Source organism: Spermophilus citellus, assembly GCF_964194105.1.
Source record: "Spermophilus citellus genome assembly, chromosome: 14".
Classification (NCBI taxonomy): domain Eukaryota; kingdom Metazoa; phylum Chordata; class Mammalia; order Rodentia; family Sciuridae; genus Spermophilus; species Spermophilus citellus.
In genome coordinates this window covers 33,045,781-33,073,751 of record NC_138194.1, presented here as the reverse complement: position 1 = coordinate 33,073,751, position 27,971 = coordinate 33,045,781, and the positions used below count along the sequence as shown (strand labels likewise).

The 27,971-nt window shown below is 36.5% G+C and overlaps 1 protein-coding gene across 2 annotated transcripts in view; it reads left to right on the top strand.

Annotated features, from left to right (window-relative positions):
* PREX2 (phosphatidylinositol-3,4,5-trisphosphate dependent Rac exchange factor 2) overlaps positions 1-27,971 on the top strand; it is a 294,603-nt gene that overhangs the window by 232,237 nt on the left and 34,395 nt on the right. For both annotated transcript variants that reach the window (XM_081266437.1, XM_081266436.1), the window contains exons 36-37: positions 22,785-22,851; positions 23,100-23,290. In XM_081266437.1, the coding sequence (XP_081122563.1) occupies positions 22,785-22,851; positions 23,100-23,290 (258 nt within the window). The remainder of the gene's footprint in view (positions 1-22,784; positions 22,852-23,099; positions 23,291-27,971) is intronic.

The window sequence follows — 27,971 nt, the reverse complement described above, 5'->3', positions numbered from 1 at the left end:
CAACAGTGGAGGGAAGTTTATTGTAATTCAGTAGCTTTAATTTTCAACAATATTGGCATATGTATCTTTTTTAAATTGCTTGAAAAATTTAAGCTTTTTATTGTTCATTTTTGTGCCACTAGGGATCAAACCCAGGACCTTATGCATACTAAACAAGTACTGTATCACTGAAGTACATCCCTAGCCCTAGGCTTTTTATTTATAAAGGGAAATAATGCTCTACTCAAAAATACTGTTGTGGCATTTTTTGTTGTTTTTTGTTGTTGTTTTTTTTTTTTTTTTTTTTTTGTCTCTGATGGGGCCTCACTGTGAATATAATTCCTAAAACGTCCAGCTGGAGGTGGTATAGGTTCAGGTGGTTAAGACAATGGGTTGGCTTTTTCCTCTAGGAATGCTTTGCCTACTTACCTGGTCTCACAAACATGGCCCTTCTCCTCCGCTCTCTGGTTCATCGATAAAATATCAATTTTCTGAAGTTCTCAGTCTCAAATCCCTACCATCATTTTTACCTCCTCTTAAAATGTAGTTCAAGATCCTGATGAATCTGAAATGTCTCTTAGACTGCCCCTGCATTATCACCTTGTCTAGATCCCTATTTCTTAAAGGTATACAATGTACTGACTCTTTTCACAGCAAGAAGTGAATCTGAAGTTTCAATGTCCCACTCTGGGAGAAAGTCGACTCTCCTTTATAAACTATCTTTCTTTTATTTTGAAGCTCCAGTGCAGCCTGGGCACTAGCATGTTTTAGAAGCTCCCCAAATGGTGCCTAATCTAGAGTTCTGAAAGGATGATTCCAAGACCAGCTGCAGACTTGCTAGAAACTCTGGGATGGGTCCAGCAGCCTGGGTTATAACAAAGCCTTCCCTGCGATTCTTTTGTACACTTCAATTTCAGAACCACGATCTCAGGCCGAAATGAATATCGTATCATTTTTCCACCCTGTCTTTTTACTTTATGATTACTATAGAATCCAGTACTTCTCCTCCTCAATAATAGAATTATGTGTACAGAATTCTCATCCTCTCTATCTAGTGAAAGCTCTTTGAGATGAGGAATGAATTGATCTCCGTGTCCCCCAGTGTATTTATCAAAGGGTTTTGCATAAGATGTTCTCCTCAAATGTGCTTCATTGCATTAAAGTATTTAAGCATAACTAGCAGAAAAGAGTGGAGGTGTGGCTTACCATTCTCAGCCCTGTGGGGTCTTATAGAATTATTATATATGATCACCTAAACCGGATTCCTGATGTTTATTAGAAAATGGCACATGTATTAGTTACAAGCTATCATATTCTCCTAAGAAAACATTTTAGTGTATCTTTCCTCGAGAAAGCATTTTGAGAAGTATGAACTCAGTACAAATTAGATGCCCTTGTCAGTAATTGCCTGCTCTGCATCCTGCTTGCTGCACGTTAGATTTATTTTGCAGAGAAAGGTAATTATCTTCCTCCTTCCAATAGTACCTTCTCTTCCGCTTGTTTCTTGAATAAGGTACTAATTTCTTCCTTAATTTTTCCTGTTACTCTGTAAGCACAAATAGTCCTAAATTGCTCATGGGCAATTTGTTCTTGATTTACAGAGCCTCAAGCTAACATTAACCATTTTAAGTAAGTCCTGAGGTTTCTGTTTCCTCATAACCCTAGTGCCTTTTTTACATTTACACTGGAAATCATTTCATAGTGGACATTAATTTATTCGTAAATTGGATGCTAGAAAAAGCCTCTTTCTCCTTAATCTTACATCAAACTAGTGCTTGATTAGAAGGCATTTTTTAGATTTTTATGAATTTCAGAAACCAAACTCAAATAGGCCTAAGGAAATTAATATATGGGCTAACATATCAGAGATGTCCAGGGCCTGTGGCTGTTACAGGACAGTGTGATCTGGGATTATGAGTTCCTCAAGAGACTGTTTAGCTTTCTGTCTGCTAGTATTTCTTTACTCTGTGTGGACTTCATCATTGGGCCTCCTTTTTACTCTCTCTCTTGGGTAAAGATGGTTACTCCAAACTAGTGTAACATTCGTAGAAGAAGAGAAAATGTTCCCAAGCCCACCAGCTCTAGCCAAGGACCAGGGTAGGCATGCATTAGCTCAGAATAGGTCACAGGCCCATTTCTGATTGGGTTCAACCCCACAAAGGAGCAGCAAACTGTCACCAAGAGTGAAGAGAAGGGAGAAGGATGAGCAGAGACAATGGACTCCACTCTAGTTATAGAGATTGCCCTAGAATGGCCAAGAGTAGATGGAAGAAAATTGTAGCCATAATACAAAATACCAAATTTTGAGAATGTATCAAGTGTCAGTAACAATGCTAGGCAAGTTATGTGGACTGTTTTAAAACCTAATGAGATCTATATATCATTTCCATTATATAAAGGGAACTTAGATTACCCAGATAAATATGTGATGAAACCAGGATTTAAGGCACAGACTTTTTTTTTCTCTTTAATGTCTGTTTTTTTTTTTTTTTTTTTTTTTAGTATTAAATGAGGCCATCTCAATGAATTGAGTGAACATTTTACACTGAAAGTGAATTCTCTGTTACTCAATTTTGGTGTCAGAGATTACCATTGGCCCATAGTCCTTCTTTGCCCTTGGTAATTCATTCGTCCAGTTTACTTGAGGTTTCCATTCTTGTGGGAATGGGAAAGAAAGAAAATGAACAAGAAAATAAATATATATATAAACAGTTTTTCAGACAGTGAAAGTACATTGAAGAAAATAGAAAGCAAGTTGATGCATTAGGAGTTTGATAGTCCAGAGGGGGTAGTGAGTAATGACTTAAACATTATCCTGAGTTACAAGGAGGCAGCCTTGTCAAAATATGGGGGAAGATCTTGATAAAAACAGTAAATGGATGTCATACAAACAAGCTGTCCTGTTGGCGGAGACAAAGAAAGTCAGTGGGATTCTAGTACACACTGAGAGAGACATGCAGAGCCAGATTCTATAAGGTGGTAGACCATTGCAGGATATTTGGGGATTATTGTAAGAACAACAGAAAAGCTGTTGGAAAAGTTTTATTGAGTTAATCCTATTCTTCTACTACATGCATAAGTTACAAATAATCTTAAAAATGGCTGAAGTTTTCACAAGGAGGTAGTAAAGCAAGCCACAGCCAGCTGACTGGTCTAACCAGTATCCTCCCATCTCCCGTGGAAATCCACTGAGACATGATCTGGGAACCTTTGTCACATGCATGGTGGCCCTGTTTCTGGGTGCCTGAAGATACCTGGCTGTTTCCCCTATGAGTGAGACTGAGCTGAAGAAATGTCTCACAGATATTCTAAAACATAACCTCCTCCCTGGCCCAAGTCAGATAATATATTTTTTATTTTATTTATTATTATTATTATTGTTATTATTACTATTATTGTTATTATTAGGTACTGAAATTGAACCCAGGCCCTCACATGTGCAAGGGAAACGCTCTACCACTGAGCTCCACCTCCAGCCCTTTTTATCTTCCTTTGTGACAGGGTATTTATATTGTCCAGGTTGGCCTTAGACTTCTGCAATTCTTCTGCCTCAATCTCCTAAGTAGGTAATGTTCTTGATTGATTTTTCACCTGTTTAAGAGACACAGCATGTATAATTTTTAGCTCTGATATTCAGACAAATTTACAATTATCCCCTCCCTTCACTATCCTCACCCATCTCTATTCTCTTTTCTACCTATGACTTTCCTTTTTATTTCCTGTGGCCATCAGACATAGTTTCTATCAGCCTCATTTTCTTCTGCGTACTTAAAGGTGATTTATTATTACCAAACCCTTTCATTTTAATGCATCCTCTTTATTGGCAAAAAGCACTACTACGTGGTGACTAATGAGATAAAACTATAAATGTGAACAGTTCCTGTATCAAAATAGTCCTTGCAGTTTCAGAGGCCTAGGTTATTATTTTTAAATGCAATATTTTCAGTATAAAATAAATGGGAAATAATGAAACTCAGAAGGATACACATTATATATTGGCTGCTGTGATATTTTATTTTTGTGAAATGTTAGCTTCATACTGATTTTTTTTTTTTTTAGAGCTCACAATTCGGGGAATCTAAATGAAATTCATCATCTCTGTAGGAAGAAAACAAGACAATTATTCAAAATAAATGTTCTCTTGAGGTGTGCCTTTGTGGATAAAGAATGGCACATTAAAAAAAGAGGTTTGAAAAGCTAAGCGCATTTTCTGTAGTAAATAGAAATACTACACACAGGTACCAACCTCAGAGCCATATATTCTGGACAATTTTTACAACCGAGAAATGTCTGCCAAAAACATGTGTTTTAACTATTCCCATGATAGCATCTCCTTGAGTCACTTCTCTCTGTCTCTGCAGAAAAAAAATAAAATGTTAGTGAGTATGCACCCCTGACATGGGATGGCATGAAGGATGGCAGGGCCTCACTGCCGTTTCACATTTTTACCTGTAGCTATCAAACAGCAGGAAGGCACAATGGTACTCCAGCTCTTATAACCTGTCCCAGATCGCAGGCTCACATTCTAATCTCCCTCAATGTCCTCAACACAAAAATACTGTTTCCCATTCCTTGATTGGATAGCAAACAGTGTATCCAGGTTTGAAATAGAATATGTCATGTTCTATTGATAAGTATTTATGGAAAAATCATATTAAATCAATGAGAGTATAGGCTAAAATTAGAGAGCAAGTGAATGAGTATGTGAGAATATTAATTAGGTTATAAATAATGCCTTTCTTATTAAATTTTTTATATATAGCTGAAGCTCATAGAGTTATGTGATATAGTTTATTTTTTTAATTAATCAGAAACTTCTGGTTTCATATTTGTCTCTTCTGTATCAGTTCAATATTTTTTCTACTTTGTCTTTTACCAACTGGTTGTTGTTTTTGTTTTGTTTTGTTGTACCTTTTTTTTAGCTTAAGATAATCCATATTTTGGTGAATTTACAACTAGCCAAATGCATACAATTTATTTCTGTTTTCTGAATGTGAACACAGAATTTTTTAAGAGAGAGAGAGGGAGAGAATTTTTTTAATATTTATTTTTTAGTTTTTGGTGGACACAACATCTTTATTTTATTTGAGCCACATCCCCAGCCCTAAACACAGAATTTTTAGTGTTGTGAATTTTGCTTTTCATGAGAAATAATTATCCCATGGAAGGAAAAAAAAAAAAGTAAGTCTAGAAACTAGAATCTGAATTATCTTAAAATGCAGAACAGTTCTGGAGACTTCTTTCCTGTATATGAAGTATAGAAAGTATCTCCTGTTTATAAAAACATAAGTTATATTTGAGTGCCAAAATCTCACAAAGTAAAACTAAAGGAACTGGTGGATACTTAAATGTAGTTGATAAATACTGCTTGCCTACAAAGTACCAAGGACAGAGCCAAATATTGGTGACATAACAATAGATAAGATCACGGCCTGGCAAGAACATTTTTGTCTGTGGGTTATGATAAATAAAAAATACACTCTTCACTAATACATTGTAAAATTACATGAGGCAAATTCTGTGGGGGAAGCTGTGAGGTGCTAGGCAGGTGTGCAGGAAGGGAGTCCCTCTTAATCAGGAATGAGATGAAGGTTTCAGGAATGAATGCTTTAAGCAATGACCTTTCCACTGAGATCTAAAAGAGGAATTGAGAGAAAGAAGGGGATAGGAGGTAAAATTGAAATGGAGGGAGGTTATTTTCTAGCAGAGGGGATAGCATGTGTGAAAATCTTAAAAGGGAAAGGAGAAATTGGAAGTTTGAGAAACAGGGCCATGAAACCAATCTGCAAGTAGAATCTGTATGCTCCTTTTTTCGGTTTTCCCTCAATGCCTTTTAACTCAGCTTTCATCCAGGACATACTTCAGCTCCTTTGCTATTTGCTGAAAGAGTCTGATTATTTAGTACCCATCTCAAACTTATCTTCCTGCAGGATGCCTTCAGTTACAGCTTCAGCTGGAATTAATGACCTTCTTCTTTAGAAGTGAACAGCCTCTTGGATTCCATTTTCGTATTATATTGTGGATTATTTGCCTGCCTCCCTCATGAAGCTAACCAGGTGCTAGTTCCCACTATGCTCAGTACATAAAATCATAAATATGGTTGAATTGGAAATCCTATTAATTGTAATACATGGTGACATTTTTTTTGACATTATCATTTGACTGAATTTATTCCAGTATCTAGTCTACTGTGTGTTGTATCCAAAAAATTTCCAGGCTATTTGAAGGGTACAGATGCTGACTCTGTTGGAGACCTCTCCAGAATATTTATCAGTGTAGCCAAAGTTCATAAATTTCACGTGAGACAAGATCAGATGAAGTTGTAGTGGCACTCTGAGAGCAACATCTCTTTTTTATTTGAAAAGTACTATAATTCTATTAAACCTTTCCACCATTACTTTACCAAGAGTGAAATACAGCTGTATATACATTTATGCATGTAGTCATATTTAATTCACCTCGACTGTACTTATTTGAATTCAGACTAATTCATTTGCCCTTGAAGGATTTTAACTATAACTATTTTACTTTTACCTTAAAGCAATTTTAATGTAGTTTTTAGATAAGAGCAGCACATGAGATTAGAATTCCTTAACTATGAGTTTTCACGTTTTTGTGAAGAGTCCTGCACTGTGATAATATTCGAAAGGATGAATAGATATACTGGCTGACAAGTAGAAGCAGATAAAATGGTCTTCATTTTTCAAGGATCCTTTGAAAGAAATCATCTCTATCTGGATACTAAGAAAACCTACTGTTTTCTGTCCCTAAGCTAGGAAATGCTACTGTTTTCACCAAAGCACAGGAAAGATGAAAGTACTTCGTGCTCAGAATTTCCTTTGGAATAAATAAGAACTGGAAGTGTCAAAGAAAACCTAAGGATACCCCAAAGAATCAGTTAGGGAAATGTACTCTGTGAGAAAAAAATTTTCAGTGCTTATAGAAGCAAGATTGATTTTTATTTTTAACTCTACTGACTTCTCTATCTGATCACAAGGACAATCAGCCTTAAAAATATATTCAAGGCAACTTAGTCAAGCTTCCTGGGTGAATTTGTTTTTCCTACTGCTTTTGTTCAGTTCCTTTTGTGGACATTTCAGACTTCTTTTATTTTGTGGATGTGCCGTGGAAGGTGAATAAATGGTTATAAATAATCTTTTCAAAGCTTTAACCTTATATCAGTAAGGAAATTTAGCTTGGATCTTGCGCTTCTCATACAGAACACATGATTCTAACTTGGAAGAAATTAATATGGATGTATTCTTTATTTCTTGTGCGTTTGGAGTCTGGTTAAGGAAGTCAAGACGTAATCTGACATGATAAAGATTGGGCCTAGTTTTTCTTCTATTAGGTGCAGGGTCTCTCGTCTAATTCCTAGGTCCTTTTTCCACTTTGAGTTGAGTTTTGTGCATGGTGAGAGATAGTGGTTTAATTTCATTTTGCTGCATATGGATTTTCAGTTTTCCTAGCACCATTTGTTGGGGCTGGAGATATAGCTCAGTTGGTAGAGTGCTTGTCTTGCATGCACAAGGCCCTGAGTTCAATCCCCAGCACCACAATAAAAATAAATAAATAAATAAACCCTAGCACCATTTGTTGAAGAGGCTATGTGTGTTTTCAACACCTTTGTCTGGTACAAGATAACTGTATTTATGTGGGGTTGTCTCTGTGTCTTCTATTCTATTGAAACCTGTGATTTGTGAGAAGTAAATAGAACTTGATTTGTTAAATCAGTTGCTATTGAGATAGACTGCCCAACTTTACCTGAGGGCAAGGTTCTATTCGTATATAGACTCAAGTTTTTGAAATTCTGTGATTTAGGAAGAAAATCAAACAAAAGTGTTGCTTGGTTTTTGGTAAATTTGGCCAGAATAACTCATTTCAGTTGCCTTGGCCAACTCTTAATCATTTTTCTGGCACCTCAGAATTCACTTCCATGAGGTCTTTCAACCTTGTCCATATGAGTCTTTTTCTTTCTATTCCCTTATGTGTCTGTCTCTATGATACCATTTATCACATCATGTTCTATGTTCATTTTATGTGTTTCTCCTTTTCACCTAGCCAGCCCCCCCCCCCCTCTCTCTCTCTTTCTTTCTTTCCCCATTGCTAGCAAAATATCTACTAATAGATAAGTGAATACAAATGCCCAGAAGTTAGGGTAACCAGACCAGGAGACAAGATGCAAACAGTGGTAGGTCCCTGACTAACATGATAACTTCAGCAGACAACCTGGGTGAATTTGTTTTTGGAGAATAGTCTGGACTCTTATCAATGTTCAATGGGTCTTCCTAGCCACTCCCATCCTGCTGTGTGAACTCCTCCTTATGACTCATCCGTATTTATTGTGCTCTTAAATGCAAGTACAGGCATGCACATAGCATTGAGTATGCCGCAGTCTTGGCTGGGCACAGAATCACGAGCCACTCAAGCAGGAACAAAACTTTATTTTGAAAAAGCCGCCAACACTCTCAGCGCCAGCAAGCAAAAAACCGGTCCTCCCACGCGGGCGTCTAACCGGAACCGCCGTCTCCCGGAACCCCGGTCCCCCGGACCTCCCCCGGAATTTCCTCCTACTATCCTTCCCCAACCAATGGGAACTCTCCATGAGTCCCCGTAACATGAGTCCAGTAGTAGGCCAAGGTGAACAGCAGGAGCCCAATTTGCATATGAATGTAAATCTTAGCATAATAATACCTCAGTGGCTAGCTGGCTTTACAACCAAAGGTGCCATACATCATATATTTTGCTTGTGGCTCCTAGCAGAGTATACAGAGATGATTCAGAATCTAGAAGGAAAAGAAGAATAAATGAAATGAACAGGCTATTTTGAAATACTCCAGTGAACACTGGCAGAGGTAGCAGGATGGCTAGAGAGCATGGAAAAAGAGTACTAGAAAAAGACTGGGAAGTTTAGGGGTTGGAGGTAGTTCCAAAAGATGATGCTAGTGGAGGAGCTAGGCCTGTTTTAACAGGAGATAAGCACTGTTTCGGTGGGTGGAACAGTGTGCTCAGGCTCTGTAGGACAGTGAAGCAGGAGGGGTGTGCAGGAACAGACCATGAAGACTTCAGATGCCAGCTAAGGAGCTTAGGCTTAAACCTGTGAGTGAAGCAATTTGCTTTTGAGTTCTAAGCAGTCGGGGGTAAGAGGGATAATGATACCATGGAGGACAAATAAGGGGTGAAGAAGATAATGGATGAACAAATCCCTTGCTAATCTCAAGGAATCGTGTTTTCAGCAGATCTAATAGCACATTCATGGCATTTCTCAGGAGCCAAGTGAGAGAGATGAGGGGGAAAAAAAAACCTAGAAATATACTTAGTAGACCAAATGACATTTAGGTCATGGTGGCAGGGATAGCAGAAATATGAAAATCTGCAATTATATAAACAAGAAGAAACAGTATAATAATATGAAATTGGCCACTACTTTATTCTACTAGAGGATGTTCATCAAACTTGTATTCCAGTCCCCATTTCTCTGTTGCCTAGCTCTGTGCCTAGGGCAAGTTCTTAGTATCTCCAACCCTGTTTCCTTCTTTGTCTTTGGGAGTTAATTGTGCTTTATAGACTGTTCAGAGTGTTAGCTGAGAAGAAGTATGTTTAGTCCTCAATATTTACCTAACAAATAGAACAGCTGATCACAGAGATTTGTATCTGAAGATGGGTTTCAGAGGATTCCTGCAGAGCCACTTAATTGGAAAGCAAAATTAGTATCAAGAGTTTCGCCAAGATGCTTGGTGTGGGGGCAACTAGCCTCACTGTTCAGTGGGAAGAATGTAGAAGAAATTTGCATAAATGCTATGCAAAATGGAGCGGGAGGAGCTTGTTTGTGCATGGAGATACTTCTGAGAATAGTGCAGATAACTGCATTTGAAATCACGCCCGAAAGCTACACAAGGATAGGTGATGTGGGAAACTATTTATCAGAATGTACAGCTCCAGCTGTGCTTCTAGTCTCAGATTTAGCTCAGATAGGAAGTAGGTTTGCCCAAATCTACCATAAACAACTTTGTTCTCCCTCCAGAGAACATGCCCATCTGGTGCATGCCAGAATGCAAGATCCCTGAGGGAAGGAACTTTATAATCTTGCTCACTGCTATATTCTAAATATTGAATATTTCTTTGTGCCTAGATTGATACATAAAAATACTTATTGAAGTAATTCAATAAAAATATTAAGAACATGTCCTTATGAATAGAAATACTATCTTTTATAACTCTTAGGTTCCTGTTGAATGCCATGAGGATTTCAGGAATGTAAGGCAGATTTTGCAGTAGTTTATCAACAGTAAGGGCAAGGCATATTTTTTAAAGCATCACATCATTTACCTCTTCACTTCTATCTAATACAACCTGGCAGAGTCTATGATAAATAAAGGATAAGGCTGTCTCTCTCCTTTCCCCACCAGCCTTTCTGTCTTACCTTCTCCTCCTCCATTTTCTGATTTTACCTGCCATTTTTCTCTTTCACTCAACTAAGTTCATATCTACTCAGTTAATCTCCCAATTTTTTTTCAATGCTTCCCCTCTCTCCATGGAATTCAGTAGCTTTACACAGACTTAAAGTTCACAATCTAAATGGCATACTCTTTTTCTCACCTGTAAGACTCTCCTCATGCCTTAAAGACCTTCTTTCCCTTGGCTTAGTAATACCTCTTTTTCCTAATGTGCTCAGTATTGTGCTTTTCTAGCACTCTACTAAACCTTTCTAGTTGCCCCTACTAGATTGCAATTACCATTTTGCTTTCTCAGTCAATAACTGTTGGGTCCTTTGCAGATAAATATTGTCTAATTTTTCACATTGTTATCCCCAGCACCTGGCATTGTGCCTGAGCTGTGAATCATTTGTTTATGAACAAATATATGAATACAGAAATCTGGAATTTAGAGATATTTGAGTTCCTACAAAACATAAGTAACTAACTAACTAAATAAAGAAGGGTGACCTGGGAGAATGTTCAGAGAGACAACTGAGTGGCAAGGCAGAACCTAGGAAAACAGAGGCTCAAGGGGTGGTAGGCAGTGAAGAGTAGTCTAGGAGAGGAGGCAGAAAAGGGAAAGCAAGAAAAATATGTGAAAATCAGCAAGGCGCCTGGTCAGTTTGTAAAGGCTAAGAGAATAAAGAATTTGAAGAAAGAGTGGGCACCATTTCTAAGAAGAGATTCAGAAAGTAATGTTTGGAAAATGTCCACTGGATTTTGGTTAATGCACAGTTGTGGGCATCATTGGAGAGGATGGCTCTAGTGGTGTGGCAGGAGCACCCTGGTTATAGTCAACAGAGCATGGGTTGAAGGGTTGGAAGTAGCATTGACCAGTTTGGCTTCCCTGGGAGGGATTTTTGTTGGAAGAGGAGGGAAGTTATTGGACAAGATCTAGAAGGGGCATGGAGTCGAACTCCCAGTTCTTTGCAGGAAGGACTCAGTATTGCACGAGGTTGTCGTTTGTTAATAATGGTTGATTTTTCATTCTGTCCTTAAATTGTTTACTCTTGTTGAAATTCAGAACTTCTTACTGAGAAACTCCTCTGTTGGACAGTTTTCTAGGTGTTGAGTACATGGTGTTAAATATGAGAGAATCCCAGTCCTCATTCAGATTATCTTTAATTCCAGTTTCTTGAATTTGTACCTTTGATGTCTTTGCTTATCTGAGGAGTGAAGTTACCAAAAGAGTCCTGAGGAGGGGGCTTCATTTAATTAATAGGCTTATTTTGCCATATTTTCTATGTCTGTAAATTCTGCTAGTAACATCTTCTTATTGTCTACATATCTATAATTCTAGTCCAATTATATTTTCCCAGTTGTTCCCTTAGAAGATAATAACTGATAAATAACGGCTCTATGTTATTTTTGAGATGAGGCTCATTCTAGAATTGTTGACCTTAATATCTTCAAAGATGGTGACAATTTCATGCTGCTTCAGCCAATTTTAATTAAGCTCCTTGAAAGTTTTAAGATAGGGCAAAGACCTGGATTTTCTTTTCCAGCCAATTATCTTTTTTTTCCTACTGTAAATTCATTTCATAAGAGGAAATAGTGAATGTGTCTATATGTTTTGTGATGGAGAAAATGTATGTTACTTGACAGTTTTTTTTTTTTGACCAAATAGCTAGCTACCATTTATGAAGGACAATTTTCAGTACTTTTTGAAACAGACTCTTACTTGAAAGGAGCTGCATTCTCCTAGGAATTGGTTGAAAGCTGACTTTCATGAATGCATTTTAGAAATTAATTATTCACTTATTTATTCAAACAAAATATGTTGAACACTCACTGTGTGCCTGGCACTCTGTGAAGTGATAGGTAACAAAGATCAATGATCCATTGTATCTTCAAGGTGCTGATGGTATAATGGGGAGAGAAGCATGAACAAGTCCCACAGATATAAAACTGGAGATATTAAAGTTAAGAGAGGTAGAGGGTGTCGGGGTATATGGAAAAGCCGATGACTCTAAAGATTAACTGGAAAGCTTGAGAAAGGAAATAATGTTGAAGATGTGTCTTGGATAATGAATAATAATAATAACTAGGATTGAAGCCAGGTGCAGTGGCACACACCAGGAATCCCAGCAGCTCAGGAAGCTGAGGCAAGAGGATTGTGAGTTCAAAGCCAGCCTCAGCAAAAGCAGGGTGCTAAGCAACTCAGTGAGACTCTGTCTGTAAAAATAAAATACAAAATAGGGCTGGAGATGTGGCTTGGAGGTTGAGTGCTCCTGAATTCAATCCCTGGTACTACTACTACTACTACTACTACTACTAATAATAATAATAAATAACTAGCATTGAATGACTTACTATGTGTAAGGGTTCTCTATTTAAGAACCTTGAATTTGGCCAAATAAATAAAAACTCATCTTTGTATAGATTCTGGTGCAGAGTGTACAAGCTAAGAATTAAGATACATAAAATGCTTGGTGTTATAGAAGATAACCATATTTATTTTCATCTCTTCATCTTTAGAACGGAAAAAGAATTTTGCTGTATCATTTGCTAGAGTCATTTATAGGTAGAGCAGTGCTGACATAGGTTGCTAGGGATTCTGAGAATTTTTCCTCTTGATTATAGTTGTCACTCTCTGAAGTAGGGGTTGTCAAACATCCTTGCTCACTAATGTTAAGTTCTGGTGATTGTTTAAGTATTAGGTTTCAATGCTAATTGAGTCGCAGCCTAATACTTGTAAGACTAAGAATTTCTCTTGCATCAAAAAAAAAAAAAAAAAAAACCTTTGAAAAATATTTGTAATGATTATTTAGCTATCTTCATAATTAAAATTTTTAATGTATTTCTTTTCCTCTTTCAGGTAGGTATATTTAGTTGCTTTATAGTATGGTAACTCCAACTTTATATACCTAGCTCCTGTAAAATAAAAGTCCAGTTCAGTTCATTACTACACCAAATATTAGATATATGGCATGTGTCAGAAGAGTTTTGTGCCCATGAAAAGTATATAATTTAGCTGTTGAGTGTGGTGGCACATGCTTATAATCTCAGGGGCTTGGGAGGATCAAAAGTTTAAAGCCAGCTCACTAACTTTGTGAGGCCCTATCTCAAAAAAAAAATTTTTTTTAAATAGATCTGGGGATGTGGCTCAGTGGTTAAATTCACCCCTGAGTTCAGTCCCTGGTCCAACAACAACATAAAAGTACATAATTTAGCACAAGCAACAAAATGAGTTCAACCTAGAATAATATGATGAGATAATTTATTTTGGTAGAGTTCTCAAGACGTCGTATTTGAGCTGGGCTTTATAGGATAAGTAGAATTTTGCCAAGCAGAAGAAGGTGAGAGGGAATTCCAAGCAAGAGAGAACAATATGCAAAACGGTGGGGAAGCTTATAATTCGTGGATGGTGTGTTGTGGGGGCAGGGCATGAGCAGGGCAGAGCACAGTCCTGAGACATGGGATGGAAAATCCATTGGTAGACCATTAGGAAAACCTTCTAAGGCCTAGCTTTATTTCAGATTTTGGTACTGGGGATTAAACCCAGGGTTGCCTAACCACTGAACCACATCTATAGCTCTTCTTATTTTTTTCTTTTAAGTTTTGAGACAGAGTCTCACTAAATTGTTTATGGTCTTGCTAAGTTACTGAGGCTGGTCTTGAATTTGACTTCCTCATGCCTCAACCTCCTAAATTATAGGCATGCTCCACCATGTTCTGTCTAAGTGATTTTAAAGTAAAGCAATAAAATGGTTATGTTTGTGCTTTATGTCGGTAATCCTAAAGACAGACGGTATTTTAGTTACAGAAGGTATACAGAGAAAGAAGTGGTAGAAAAGGAACAGACCCATCACTACTACTACTAATAAGTTATTATTATTATTCTAATGTTATTGTAAAATAATAATATAACAATATAATTATATTATCAATAGTGTCTTTGTAAGACTTTTATGATTTTAAACCTAAATAGTTAGCTTGCTATTTTCAAATCAAAGATTACCTTGAAACATAATTATTAAATTAAATAGTTATATAAAAAATAAAATGCCACGGACTTTAATATTATTCTTCCTGGGTATGATGAGGTGTGTTTCATACAGTATAGGTAAACATTATTTAGAAAGGCTTTCTTACTTTAAAGGATTTGCTTCATTTTCTCTCCATTTCCATAGAGATTGTGTTCCATAATGGCAGAGCATTGTTTTGTCATTGGAAAATAAGTATATATGAGTATTTTAGCATAGATGATATCTGTGGTAATAGGTACATATAGTGGGTGCAGGAAAAAGGAGCGTTCACCTTAGCAGATTCATGAAAGGAAGAGCAAAGATCAAGGTGGAATAAGAGGATGTTTGTAAAACAGAGAATGGGATTTAAATCCAGTCAGGTCACTCACCGTAGGAGCTCAAGACAGAGAGTGAAATGAGATTATTGACCATAGTATGGAGTAATGCATATCTCCACTGTGTCTGGCACAATAATTACATTTTCAGAACTCAAAAGAAGTTGGAGAATGCTATCTATCCATCATCTATATGAAAGGTTTTCTCTCTGGTCACACCTGTGGTCTTTCTTGTTAACTTTGTAGCATTTTTTTTTCCCAACATGGAACACTCAAGGTTTGGAAATGAAGCTGAAAATGGATATTGGCAGTTCTGTGACAACTGCAAGCTTAGGTTTTCCATTTCGACAGACGTGCAGGCAAATCGAAGATTGTCTTAAGTTCAGAATTTCTGTTCATGTAACTTTAAGCAAAATGCCAAGACTAATGCTTAGGGGCACGAAAAATGGATGGAATGGAGGTGCAAATTAACATTCTCCCACTTTGCCACTCAGCATGTATTTTTTTTACTGTGTGTGGCCATAAGTTGAACCTGTCTAGTGATTTTCATTTATACAAGAGAACAATGGTGTTTCATGAGATGTCCTATAGTTTATTTATTTTTCTAATTTAAGTGTCATGGTAGTCAAAAGCAGTTCTACAGTAATACCCATGAGACACCCAGTCACACCTGTGCTCAACTGCTAGACCATTGTGAGGACTTACCTGATCCTGTGAACAGCATGCATGATTGACCAAATGCCATTACAGTTTTTTTTTTGAAATGCAGAGTAACTACTAAAATCCAAAATACTTGTAAAATAAACATAAACAACCTGGTAACAGTTTAGAATATTTTTTTACAGGATACAGTATTAGGAAATATATATTCGTCTGACCAAGTGAAAAATTTTTGTAAATGATCGTAAGTATAGAAATAACCTTATAAGCAACGATCTGGAGAAGAAGCAAGAATATAGCAAAGATCTAGGCTGAAAACTGTACTTCCTTTTATTTATAAATTATTAAATTGCCTTAATCTTCTCTCTTAGAAATTGTATAGCTTCTAATCTGCCCACAGAAAGGGTGGGGGGAAAGTTTGCCAAATGAGAAGGTTGCTCATTGATGTGACTTTTGAGTTTCTCCCATGACAAAATAATTTGCTTTAAATATTTCAGATGAATCTGCTTCATTGTCTCCCTTTATGTGAAAAACTGATTAAAATTGATCATCCCATTCCTGGAGCATGAGCCTGACCCCGTTGAACTAGATGCTATTTTCCTTTTTAAGGAAGCTGTTTCCTGTTAAATTAGTACATGAACATGCATAACTCTGTGTAAATTAATCTCAGTGTGCCACAAACTTTGTTTGTTTTGTTTTGTTTTTCTCTCATGGCAAGCATCAATTCCCTCTTCATATTACTAGGGTCTTGGTATTAAATGATTCTTTTCCCTTCTAGGATCTCAGGCAGCTCAAATTTCTTAAATTTTGCATTTTATGAGTTAGTATTTCTTCCTGTCCAATTCTTTATTGTAGCTCTTAGCTAAGCGTGCATTTTTGTAGCCTTTTTCACTGCTTAACAAATGAACTATAGTTTTTTAGTTTGCTATTTTATTTTCTCAGAACATGTATCCAGTGGTCTTCTCCAGTGTTTTCTCTCCTTCCCTTCCCTGAACCCATTCTTTATTCCAGTTGGCTTCATCCATTCTATGTATGCTGAGTGGTTCATGGTATTACCTTTACTTAAAATGTCCCTTTCTCATTTGACTGTCAGAATCCTAATCCAGCCATCCAAGTCCAACTCTTACACCTTGTTCATGTGCCCTCCTTCTATATGCCCAGCAACTCTTGGCACCTTTTAATTTACCTGCTATTATCTGCTTTCCATTAAAAATGCATGAGTACTTGTCTTTGCTAATAGATGGTAGGAAAAACAAGACAAGATTAGTTTAATTGACATTATTTAACATGAATATGTTTATAACACTACTTACTAAAACACATGATATTATCACCTCCTTCACTGGTATTTTATTCTATGAGAACTAAATGAAAAATAGTATCATAATATATTTTGTTTGAAGTGGCAGAGTTAATTTACAAACTTGTGACAGGGAAGCCTGATGTACATCAGCCTGAAAGGAAACCTACCATTCAGCCTGGGTAAAATAGCAGCACACATTCAAAATGGCCTTAATAAGGTTTTCTGTATTCAGACAAAGGACAATGACTTCATTCTTACTAACCTCAGAAGCATAATAAACTACTGTCAGTTCTGGCTTTAATCCAATTTTTCCATTAACTTTTCCCATAAAATTTGATTAAGGGCATTGCAAGACTTTTGTAATTAAGGATAGTGCATTATGAATTTATTTCTTGCCCACGGTTTGTCATAGTCTAAATGATAATTGAAATTCTGTGAATACCTGTAAACCTTCAGGCTGGTAAAATATTTGGCTGAACAACCTTTGTTCTGATGAAAATACCCCAAATTAATTTCATCCTTGAGTCCAAATTCTTACTTTAACAAATAATAGAATTTAAAAAATGTGTTGACTATTATTGCATGGGAGTGTTGAAGTGGCTATTACTCCTTATTATCTTCTCTGGACTTTATCAGTACTTTGGTATACTTTATAATATTTTATTAATATTTGTTAATTAATAATTATTAATGCAATTTCCATAATCATGGATTGATAATTGTTAATAATTTGTAATGTGCTTCCATTATTATGGATTAACAAATATTTACTGGGGGCACAAATATGGATGTCAACATTTTCAACTCTGAATCTGTAGTAAGCCTTTATCTTCTAAGAATTTTTTTTTTTTTAAAGAAAGAGAGAAATTTTTTTTTAATATTTATTTTTTAGTTTTCGATGGACACAACATCTTTATTTTATTTTTATGTGGTGCTGAGGATCGAACCCAGCACCCGCGCATGCCAGGCAAGCGCGCTACCGCTTGAGCCACATCCCCAGCCCTAAGAATATTTTTAATTGTACAGATATATCATTAGCTGGTTTTGTATTTCAGTTTTGTTATGTAGCATTAAGATGTAATTGTTTCTAAAGAAAGTTTTACTTGATATGGGCTACATTTCCAACCTATAAAAGTTATTTATCTAACTTATTTTCTTTTCATCAAATATGGACTTTTTCTTTAAAGATTTTGCTCCATTAAATGTTTGAAGATTTTTGTCCAGTCTGTTGTAAGTGAATATAGCAGAATCAAATCTAAACTGCTCTTAACTGTCTAAATCAGTGACACCTTGTGGGTTTTTTGTTGTTGTTTGTTTGTTTTAAAGAAACATCTCTTTCAGAAAGAAGAAAGAGTGTGCCCAGCGGTTGCGGCAGATTTCTATAGCAATGCTCTCCTTAGGTGGCACTAGTGATCCATGGGCTGCTTTTATAGAATGTTTTTCTCCCCAGATGATTCAAAGTTTAGAAGACCTGCATTTTCTACAATTAATGCAATGAGCTCTTTAAATGAGTCTTTTTTCTTTAACCTAAAAATATGTTTTTCTCTTTAGACCTAAACTTCTATTTATGCACTTATCATGTAATAATCTAGATCCCAAATATCTAACTTAATTTTTATTTTTTAACCTCTATTTTTTAAATATTTGAGATGGTCTCAGGAGAAAGCAGAAAGTCTTTGGCTTTATATTCCTAACTATGTCTAAAAATCCTCCTAGACTAATTTCCCCCCCGTGTGCACTTGAATAATGGTGCTATTGAATGAGTCCTATTTGTTAATCACAGGGCTGAGCATCTCATATGTACTAATTTAATCTTCAGTACTGTGCTATATATATGTTAGACAATTTCAAAATTCATTTTTAAAATGAGAAAAAACATGTATGGTCATCCTTGATAAAATATGAAGACAGAAGATAAGTTGTAGCTGAACTCAAAAACAATTTATTATCTCTGTGGCCAAGGGATGGAATTGAAATTCAAGAGATGAATTATAGGCTAGGCTGAGGCCTCTGGCCTTCTGGGCTTTGGAGAAGGACAGAGCAGGCCAGGACAGCTTCTTCCAGATAATGGGAGATCGGTGTTACCTTACACTGTGTGGAAGTCCATAGCTAGCCTTGCTATTTGAAGCCAGGGCATATAGTACTTGTCTGGATCTGAGTGAAGGATGAAGTCTGCTGCCTCCTACTGATTGAGACTGCCATTACTATGATGCTCAGAGTTTAAGATGGCAGGAGGAGGCCAAAAGGGCACTAACTAGGAACTGAACCAGACACTCACTGGTTAGTGATGCAATTGCTAATAATGTGGATGTCAACACAATGTAATACTCAAACCACTGAGGCAAAGAGGTTACAGATGTGTGATTCTGGGCACAAAATGGGTACCAAAACCATTTTCAAGAGAAGGATGGCACTAGAGCCAATAATAGAACTGTATAAAAAAAATCTAAATAAAAATAAATGAAAGAAATTCTCATTTCAAGGGAACTTACAAACGGTAATTCCAAAGCACATGGAGAAACCTGACTCTAAGAAAGACAGCCAAAAAAACAGACCATTTATAATAAATACATCCTAGAAGAACTTGATAAATTGAAACAGCCTGGCAGAGTATATTATGGATGCTTAAAATGTAAACAAGGGAATGTCATCCATAAAGAAAGGCTGGAAGTCTTGATACAAACAAAAATCAGTTATCTAATTATCGTATACTTAGAAGTATTTCTTTTTTTTTATTCGTTGCTCAAAACATTACAATGATCTTGACATATCATATTTCATGCATTTGATTCAAGTGGGGTATGAATTCTTACTTTTACCACGTGTATTTCTTGAGATCATACACTCAATTACAGGTGCTAGAGATACAGCAATAAACAAAACTAAATAAAATCAATATCCATGTAAGGGGATTTATAGTCTAGTAGGAAGTTTAACTTATAATAGCAGAAATAAAATAAGAACAGGTGGAAATCTTAGAAATGAAAAAAAAATCATTGGAATACAGTTTCTGATAAAAAGGATAAACTGCTTGACATAGAGGTAGAGTTACTGATCTTCCATTATCCTGAAGAAGCTGTCCTGGCCTGCTCTGTCCTTCTCCAGAGCCCAGAAGGCCAGAGGCCTCAGCCCAGCCTATAACTCATCTCTTGCCTTTCAATTCTATTCTTGGGCCACAGAGATAAGATAGATTCCAGAAGTTATTACAGAAAGATATTACAGAGGAAATCACCTAGACTGCAATAATGGGAAAATAAGATATTAAAAGAGAGAAAGTGTGTGCATCTTGAAAGAGAAACAGGGAGAGTGAGAATGTGTGGACATATGTCAAATGAAAGTTCCAGAAGAAGAAAACAGAAGCAATGGTGCAAAGATGAAACTGTGAGAAAAAACTGCTATTGTTTTAGAATTGAAGATGAGACCCCTCAAGGAAGTCAGAAATCTCAGAATGTCAGAAAGGACATCATGAGAACCTATTTGGATAAAGTAAAGTAAATCTATATTTGACACTTTTTGGTTTAACTTTAGAGGATAAAAAGAAAACCTTACTAGAGAAAAAATAAACCACTTTTAAAGACCATTAGAATGAAAACAAATGCCAAGAGCAATATTGAGGGGGGAAATTTACAATGAATTTGGATTCTAGAATTTTCTGTCACAATATACCTCAAGCAAATAATATGACTTAAAATATGAATTAAATAATCAACTTAAAAATATTCTTGGGGAAGAAAGCCTACAAAGAATGTATATGATTAAAAATCAAAAAACAGGAAAGAGGAGCAGAAAGTTTAAAAAGTCATTAAATTTAATTCTTTATTTAAAAAGTAAAAACTAAAATCTATGTAAAAAGGTACAGACCAGTCGTGGCAGCTCACACCTGTAATCCCACTGGCTTAGGATGCTGAGGCAACAGGATCACGAGTTCAAAGCCAGCCTCAGCAATTTAGCAAGGCCCTAAGCAACTCAGTGAGACCCTGTCTCTAAATAAAATACAAAAAAGGGCTGGAGATGTGGCTCAGTGGTTAAGTGTCCCTGGATGCACTCATCTCAAGTACCAGAGGAAAAAAACATGATGTAATACTACACACAAGTAGGAAATATGAGCAGGTAAATAGAGGAAACATAAATGGCTGACAATTACATACAAATTGGAAACAAAAAAACTACTTGTAATGAGGCTCCTTCCTTCTATTACACCTTTCCTTCATTGTCTCCCAACTCCCTTAGATTGAGACCCAAACTCCTTAGCAGGGTCTACTGTCTGTAGCTCCTGAGTCACTAGCCACTCACTAGAGTTTTTATCCCTCTCACACAACCCAAACTTTGCTTCCTTTTTTGATAACTGGTTTCTTCTGATTGTTGCTTTCCTGAAACTGGTGAAAATCTTGAAAATTTTCAAATGACTCCTCAAACTCCTTGATTGCACTCTTGATATAGTGACTGTAATAGGGACTTAATTTTCCTGGCACTCATGGTGTTTTATGGCTCATGTCATCCCAGCCATCTTTGGAGCCAGACACTGCCTGGCTTTCCTATACTTCCCAGGATCCTCGCAGTGGATGTGCTCAGGGGCGAGGGCTGGCTGTGGGATTCGGGTTTAGGACGCTACCTGTATCTTGAAATGAATCTCTTAGGGGTTCAGAGTGAATTCTAATGAGGAACAGCTGACTTTGGATGCTGAATTGGTACAAATTCTTTTGAAGAAGAGTTGAATCTGTATTTTAGAGAGGAAGAAAATAATTCTAAATAAGAATGAACATAATTATTGTTTGAAAGGTACTCTAAGAGTTAAGTGTCCTAATTTATATCTAAGATATGATTTATCCATATTGCTTTATCTTAAAAAGACAAAATTAAGAAATACTACTACTAATAATGGGACTAGCAGTGTGTGTGTGTGTGTGTGTGTGTGTGTGTGTGTGTGTGTGTGTGAGAGAGACAGAGAGAGAGACAGAGAGAGAGAGAGAGACTGAAAAACCAAGCACTGGGCATAGATTTCTCCCTCACTGTTTTTGCCTGTTATCATCCTTGTATTTGATAATAATTGGCCAATACTTGGAAATCTGAAAAGTGTTCCAAAACTCCTATAGGATCAACATTTATTGGAATATCTAATATGATAACTCAAATAGTATAGGACTTATTTTGTTATATGAATATTAAATTAATATTAAATATCACATTTGGAAATTATTTTACCTCAGCAAAAATTGTTAACCAGATGGTTCATGTGAATGTATTTAGTGTTATTGAACTGTTCACTTAAAAATGGTAAGTTTTATGTTATGTGTATCTTTACCACAATTTAAAAACTAGATGCTAGGTCAAAACTTGAACACATCATCTTTATGGATCATTTCCTTACAATTTTTGTTGAGTATTGAGCCATAAGCAAAACAAAGCAGATACAGTAATAATTTTTTGAATTATTGCAGGCCACTAGGATGCAGTTCAATATTTTAGAATAGATATCATCCTATTGCATTCTGCTGATTAAAAAAAAGAGCCAGTGCATTCTCAAAATGTATAGCTTCCTATCTGAAGATAGCTTACTGATTAAAATATCAACTCAATATTCTGTTTAAAATTAGTTTTTATATTAGTTTCATAATCTGACATTTTCACAGTAAATATTCTTCAATAGTCACAACATATGTCTTCAACCTTCATAATAATGTTATTGTAAATATTAAAAACACTCACTCTGTTTTAGGTACTGTGCTAAGCATTTTCCCACATTATCTCCTTTACTCTTCTTGGCAGTTACGAAGTAGAAGCTGACACTCTTCCCAAATTACAAATGAGGAAACTAAGCAAAGACAATTATCTGAGGCTACACAATATGTAATAGAGTTGATGGTAGCTTTAATTGCCCCTGCAGTGGATAAATGAGGACTTTTGTGCAACCCCATTAACCCTAGGTTCAATGCTTTATTCTCTTTTTTTAAAAGGAAGTCAACAAAAGTTGAACATCCTGATGCATTTTACGTTTTTTCTACCAGTCAACCATGATTTCTTTCTTTTTTTTTTTTTTTTTTTTTTTTTTGGATTCTGACAGGGCATTCTATTTGGACAAGTCAAATTCACCACCAAACTCCACATCCAAAGCTGCCTATGTAGATAAGGTAAGAATAGATAATTATATTTATCACTGCCTTGTTATTCCTAGACCTTCCTTACTCAGCTTTTCTGCTCTTCTTGAGCAGTGGGTAATTGGAACATTTGTAGACTCCAGCTCCGTTACCTCCATAACAAAATAATTTTGGTTTAGAATGTACTTTCAAAGCTGTAACAACTGTGAGTTGCATCCCATCTAAAAAAAGGGTTTCTATGAAACATGTTGAATTTTATGTTCTTCACTTTTTTTCTGCAGCTAATGAGGCCTCTCAATGCTTTGGATGAACTTTATCGACTGGTAGGCTCATTTATCAGATCAAAACGCACAGCTGCTTGTGCAAACACAGCCTGCAGCGCCTCTGGAGTTGGACTGCTGTCGGTTTCCTCTGAGCTGTGCGACAGGCTGGGAGCTTGCCACATCATCATGTGCAGCAGTGGAGTGCATCGGTACGTGAGCTTCCCTGCCTTGCTTGCATTTGTTAGTCCACGTGTTAGTTGGTGGTTCTTGTCTGCATATGGGCTGCGTGAAATCAAAACTGGAAACATCAAAAGGATGTGGATGCATTTGGAATAAAATTTTTGATGTTTTCTGGTTTTAGTACTTATATTTTTAGTGAATACTAATTTAGTCAGACAAATGAATGCATGCCTACATTTATACCATGGTGACCCAGAATCTTATCCTTCTTGCATTTATATGAACCATATTTGTATTTTAGGTGCAAAAATGTGCTTCCTTATTCACTGTAGGGATTTGCTTAGAAAGAGCTGAATTCAGTAAGCTCAGTGATACTCTTTTTCTCACTAGCTTGATAGACATTCCACTATTCAATGCTTCCCATTCCTAGAGCATAGGTCCTATGGGCTCCCTGCTGCCCTGGGGATGCTGCTGCCTTCCTCCATTGGACAAAATCATTGATGGTCCGGGAGCTCACAAAATATGCTTGAGAAGACAAGGTAAAATCTTTGACAGGTTCTATTCAGGTGGTTTGTCTTAGACAACTGTGCTCTGTCTGGGCAGCCAAGAAAGGTGTGTGAATTTAATGTAGTTTCAGCAGACTTAGGCCTGAAATGAGAGTGGGTACCCCCAAGTCAAGTCCCTCTTCATAATCATCTCTCATATTCATGATGAAGTAAACCCTTATAGATGGAAAACAGGGCCAAAATTTTAGTCTTCATCTTAATCTGAGTAGGGAGCAAGTTTTCTCTCACAAGACTTAGTTCTTTGTAGTGGGCCATTTAGATTTTGAAGATGGTGTTTACTTATTTATTCAAATTTACTTGGTGCTTAATTGATGCCAAAGTTTGCAGATGGTGCTTCAGAGCCTGCTGTGTAACATAAAGTGGGGCATTCGTCTTGGAGACATAAGGCATGAAGAACAAACAGAAAAAAAGCTAACAAAAACATAATAATAATGGTATAAGATTAAAAAAAAAAAAACCACACACCAAAAAAAAAAAAAAAAAACAAACCCAGACTATAAGAGAAATGTAAGTGGCCTAGAAAAGTTACAGCTGAAGAATGAATTCACAGGGACAATATGTCTTTGAGATGGTTAGATCTGGAAACTTTCCAAGGGGACGGTGATGTTTGAATGGGGGTTTGATGGATTGGGTTGTAGAAGTGGAAAGGGGAGAGGGGCCATTCAACCCTCTCATCTGTGAAATTCCATTTTGACTTGGTATCTTGGTATGGCCATTCACTAGTTTTGAAGCCCCACACAGCACTGTCTTGCTTAAGAAATGTAACATGACTATTCCTCTGAAAGGGCCATTATATCCTTGTAATTGAAAAAAATAGCCTGAAATTTTTCCCTTTTTTTTTGGGGGGGGGTGGTTACTGAGGATTGAACTCAGGGGCACTTGACCACTGAACCACAGTCTAAGCCCTATTTTGTATTTGATTTGAAGACAGGGTCTCACTGAGTTGCTTAGCTCCTTGCTATTGCTGAGGCTGGCTTTGAACTCAAGATCTTCCTGTCTTAGCCTCCTGAGCCACTAGGGTTACAGGCATGCGGCACTGCACCCAGCTTCCCTTCATTTTAATATCTGTGTACCTTGTGCACTATTGCAATCTTACTAAGAGCTTAATTGAAAATGTTATCTGCAACTGAGTGGATCAAATATTATTTTATAACCTTTTAGGAACAGAGAATTGATCTTGCCTCTGATAAACTCATGTTCATTCAGTCCGTTTCCGTTCTTTCATTCATTCATTATTCATTCATATCATCAATGGCCATTGAGCATGAATTAGGTGCCAATGCTGATCTAGTGGCTGGGATTACTACATTGAAAAAGTGAAGTCCTGACTTTCATATAGTGTGCATAGCATTGGGAGAAAATAGATGATAAATATGTGATATGGCAGGTGGATAAATACCCAAAAACATGGAATCAGAATAGTCAAACGGTGACAAGATGGGAAGAGAGGTATGACTTCTGATAGGAGTGGGAGGGTTTCATTAAGTAAATGAAGAAGTGAGTTGTGCTCACATCTCAGAGAAGGAGTTTTCCAGCCAAGGGGAGCAGCCATGCAAACAGCCTACTGTATTCAGAGAACAGCAAGGAGTTCATAGTGGCCTCACCTGGACTGTGTTCTTATCTCACCCTGCTTTAAGGTCAGAGTTATCCTTAAATGCACCTGACCAAATAGGAAGACACTTTCAACTTTTATCTCTGAAAATATACTCTTACCTCTGCATTAATTTATGAAAAGTTAACATAATTAAACCTGCCATTTAATGCTGGAGAACATGACCATGTTATGCAGATTACTCTCACAGATGTTCCATGACAATTTTAGAATTTGACAGGTGTGGTATAAGAAACATGTTAATGTTACACAAATATTTTATATTGCTATATTCATTGATTGGCATGTTAAAATGTTAAGAAACATTGATTTTTAAAATAATTTACTCCTACTATTCAAAATAAATAGACCTTTTGTTAGTTAATTTCAGAAGATATTTACTAAGATGTAGGCCCTAATGCACCATAAAAGGTGCTGAACTTAAATCTATTTGAAAATTCTTTAATTTTCCTATTATGTAGAGTAAAATGGAACTTGAACATAATCTTTCATTTTTCAGTGAAGGCTTTGCATAGATTTTTTTCAGAAGATAAAATTTGTGCTAATTTATATTGCAATTCAAAATCCCACAGAAGACTGTTCCTAAAATAATCCTTTTGTAGTGCTAATGCAGACAGCTAGGGAAGAACCCTGCTTGTAACATGAACCTCGGAGGTTAACCTCAGGTTCCAACAGAGGGGAGAGATTCACAGGGTTAATTAGTACAAACACTCCCAAAGTTGTCTTTATAATCTACTTTTAAAATTAAGATGAGAAATAATCAAAAGTATGATATTCACATTAGGTTGTCAACTTTCCGCCTTTTCTGGTTTTTCTGGGCAAATGAAGAGGACCAAAAATATTTTTTTTAAAGTATTGAGTTATATTGCATATATTTGATATTAAAAGAAAGAATGTGGATTTCAGATTAAAAGGCAGATTGAATTAGCATTAATGTCCAGATGTTTTAATGTCAGCTTGAATCAGATGCCAGAGCTGTATAGAATAGCATATATAGAAATAGAATATAAAATTAGTAGGAATAGAATTCATGATGAACTATTAAGATAATCTCTTCACAAGGCTCATGTGTTGAAGGCTTGGTCAATGCATCAGTGTTCAGAAGTAGGGCTCTGGGAAGTGATTGGATCATGAGGGCTCTGACCTCATCAGTGGATTAGTCCATTGATAGCTGAATGGACTATCAAGAGGTAGTGGAAAATGTGGGACATGTTTCATGTCCAAGAAAGGCATTTCTTCTTTGCCTCTTTCTCTTCTCTGTCTCTCCTTCCTGGCTGCTGTGAGCTGAGCAGCTTTTCTCCACCACACCTTTCTGCTGAAATGTTCTGAGTCATCTCAGAGCCAAAACAATGGAGCCAGCTGACCATGAACTGAAACTCTGAGCCAAAATAATTTTTTTTTCTCCTCTGTTTTCCTTGGGTATTTGTCACAGCAATGAAAAGCTAACACAATTCCCTGAAATAATTCTTTACATACAGTACAAGTCAGCTGATCCAACTCTCCTGTCTGTGCTCTCTTTAGCTGTTCATTTCCATTTAGGATCTCCATTGCTGTGGAATAGGGAAGAAGGATAGGAATGATCTCTTTTTAATACCAGGGTTTTGCCTTTGAAGCAATATAAACATGATTAAAAGGTGATTCAGCAAATAGAAAAATTTTCAGAATTTTCTATTTTGATCTACCTTTTTTCATTTTGCAGCCAACCCACAGCTTCTCTATCAAATAATAACACATTTGAACATTGTTTTAGTAGTATGTATAGTGTCTTAGACAGTTTGTGCTGCTATTACAAAACACCACAGACTGGGTAATTTTAAAGAATAGAAATTTATTTCTTACATTTCTGGAGGCTTGCAGTCCAGGATCGTGGCCCTAGCAGGTTCAATATCTGTTGAGGGCACCTGTCTCTGCTTCCAAGATAGCACCTTGAACATTGTATCTTCACATGGTAGGAGGTACAGAAGGGAAAAGAGGAGGGAGGCAACCTGCCTTTCTTTTCTTTTTTTTTTTAAATTTATTTTTTGTTTTATTTTGTTGTTGCAGGTTTTTGTTCTCTTGTATTTGGGATTAATTCAACCCAAGGGTGCTTTACCACTGAGCTACTTCCCCAGCCCTTTTTTATTTTTGATTTTGAGACAAGGTCTTGCTAAATTGCTTAGGGAGTAACTAATTTGAGGCTAGCTTTGAATTCGTGATCCTTCTCCCTCAGCCTCCTGAGTTTCTGGGTTTACAAGCATGTACCTTTGTGTCTGGCTACCTTACACTTATTCCATAAGAGTGCTAGTCATCTTGAGGACTCCACCCTCATGACTTAATCACCTCCTAAAGGTCCTACCTCTTAATATTATTACATTGATGATTGTTTCAATATGTGAATTTTAGAGGAAACATTCAAACTGTAACCTGTGATTTAATAATTTGTTTTATGCTTATAGCAATTATATGTGTCCCAAATGTGCATGTAGACTCTGAATGTGTCCCCCTAACTTAATCCTTAATACAATGGCATGTGAAGTCATTATCATGGGAGTG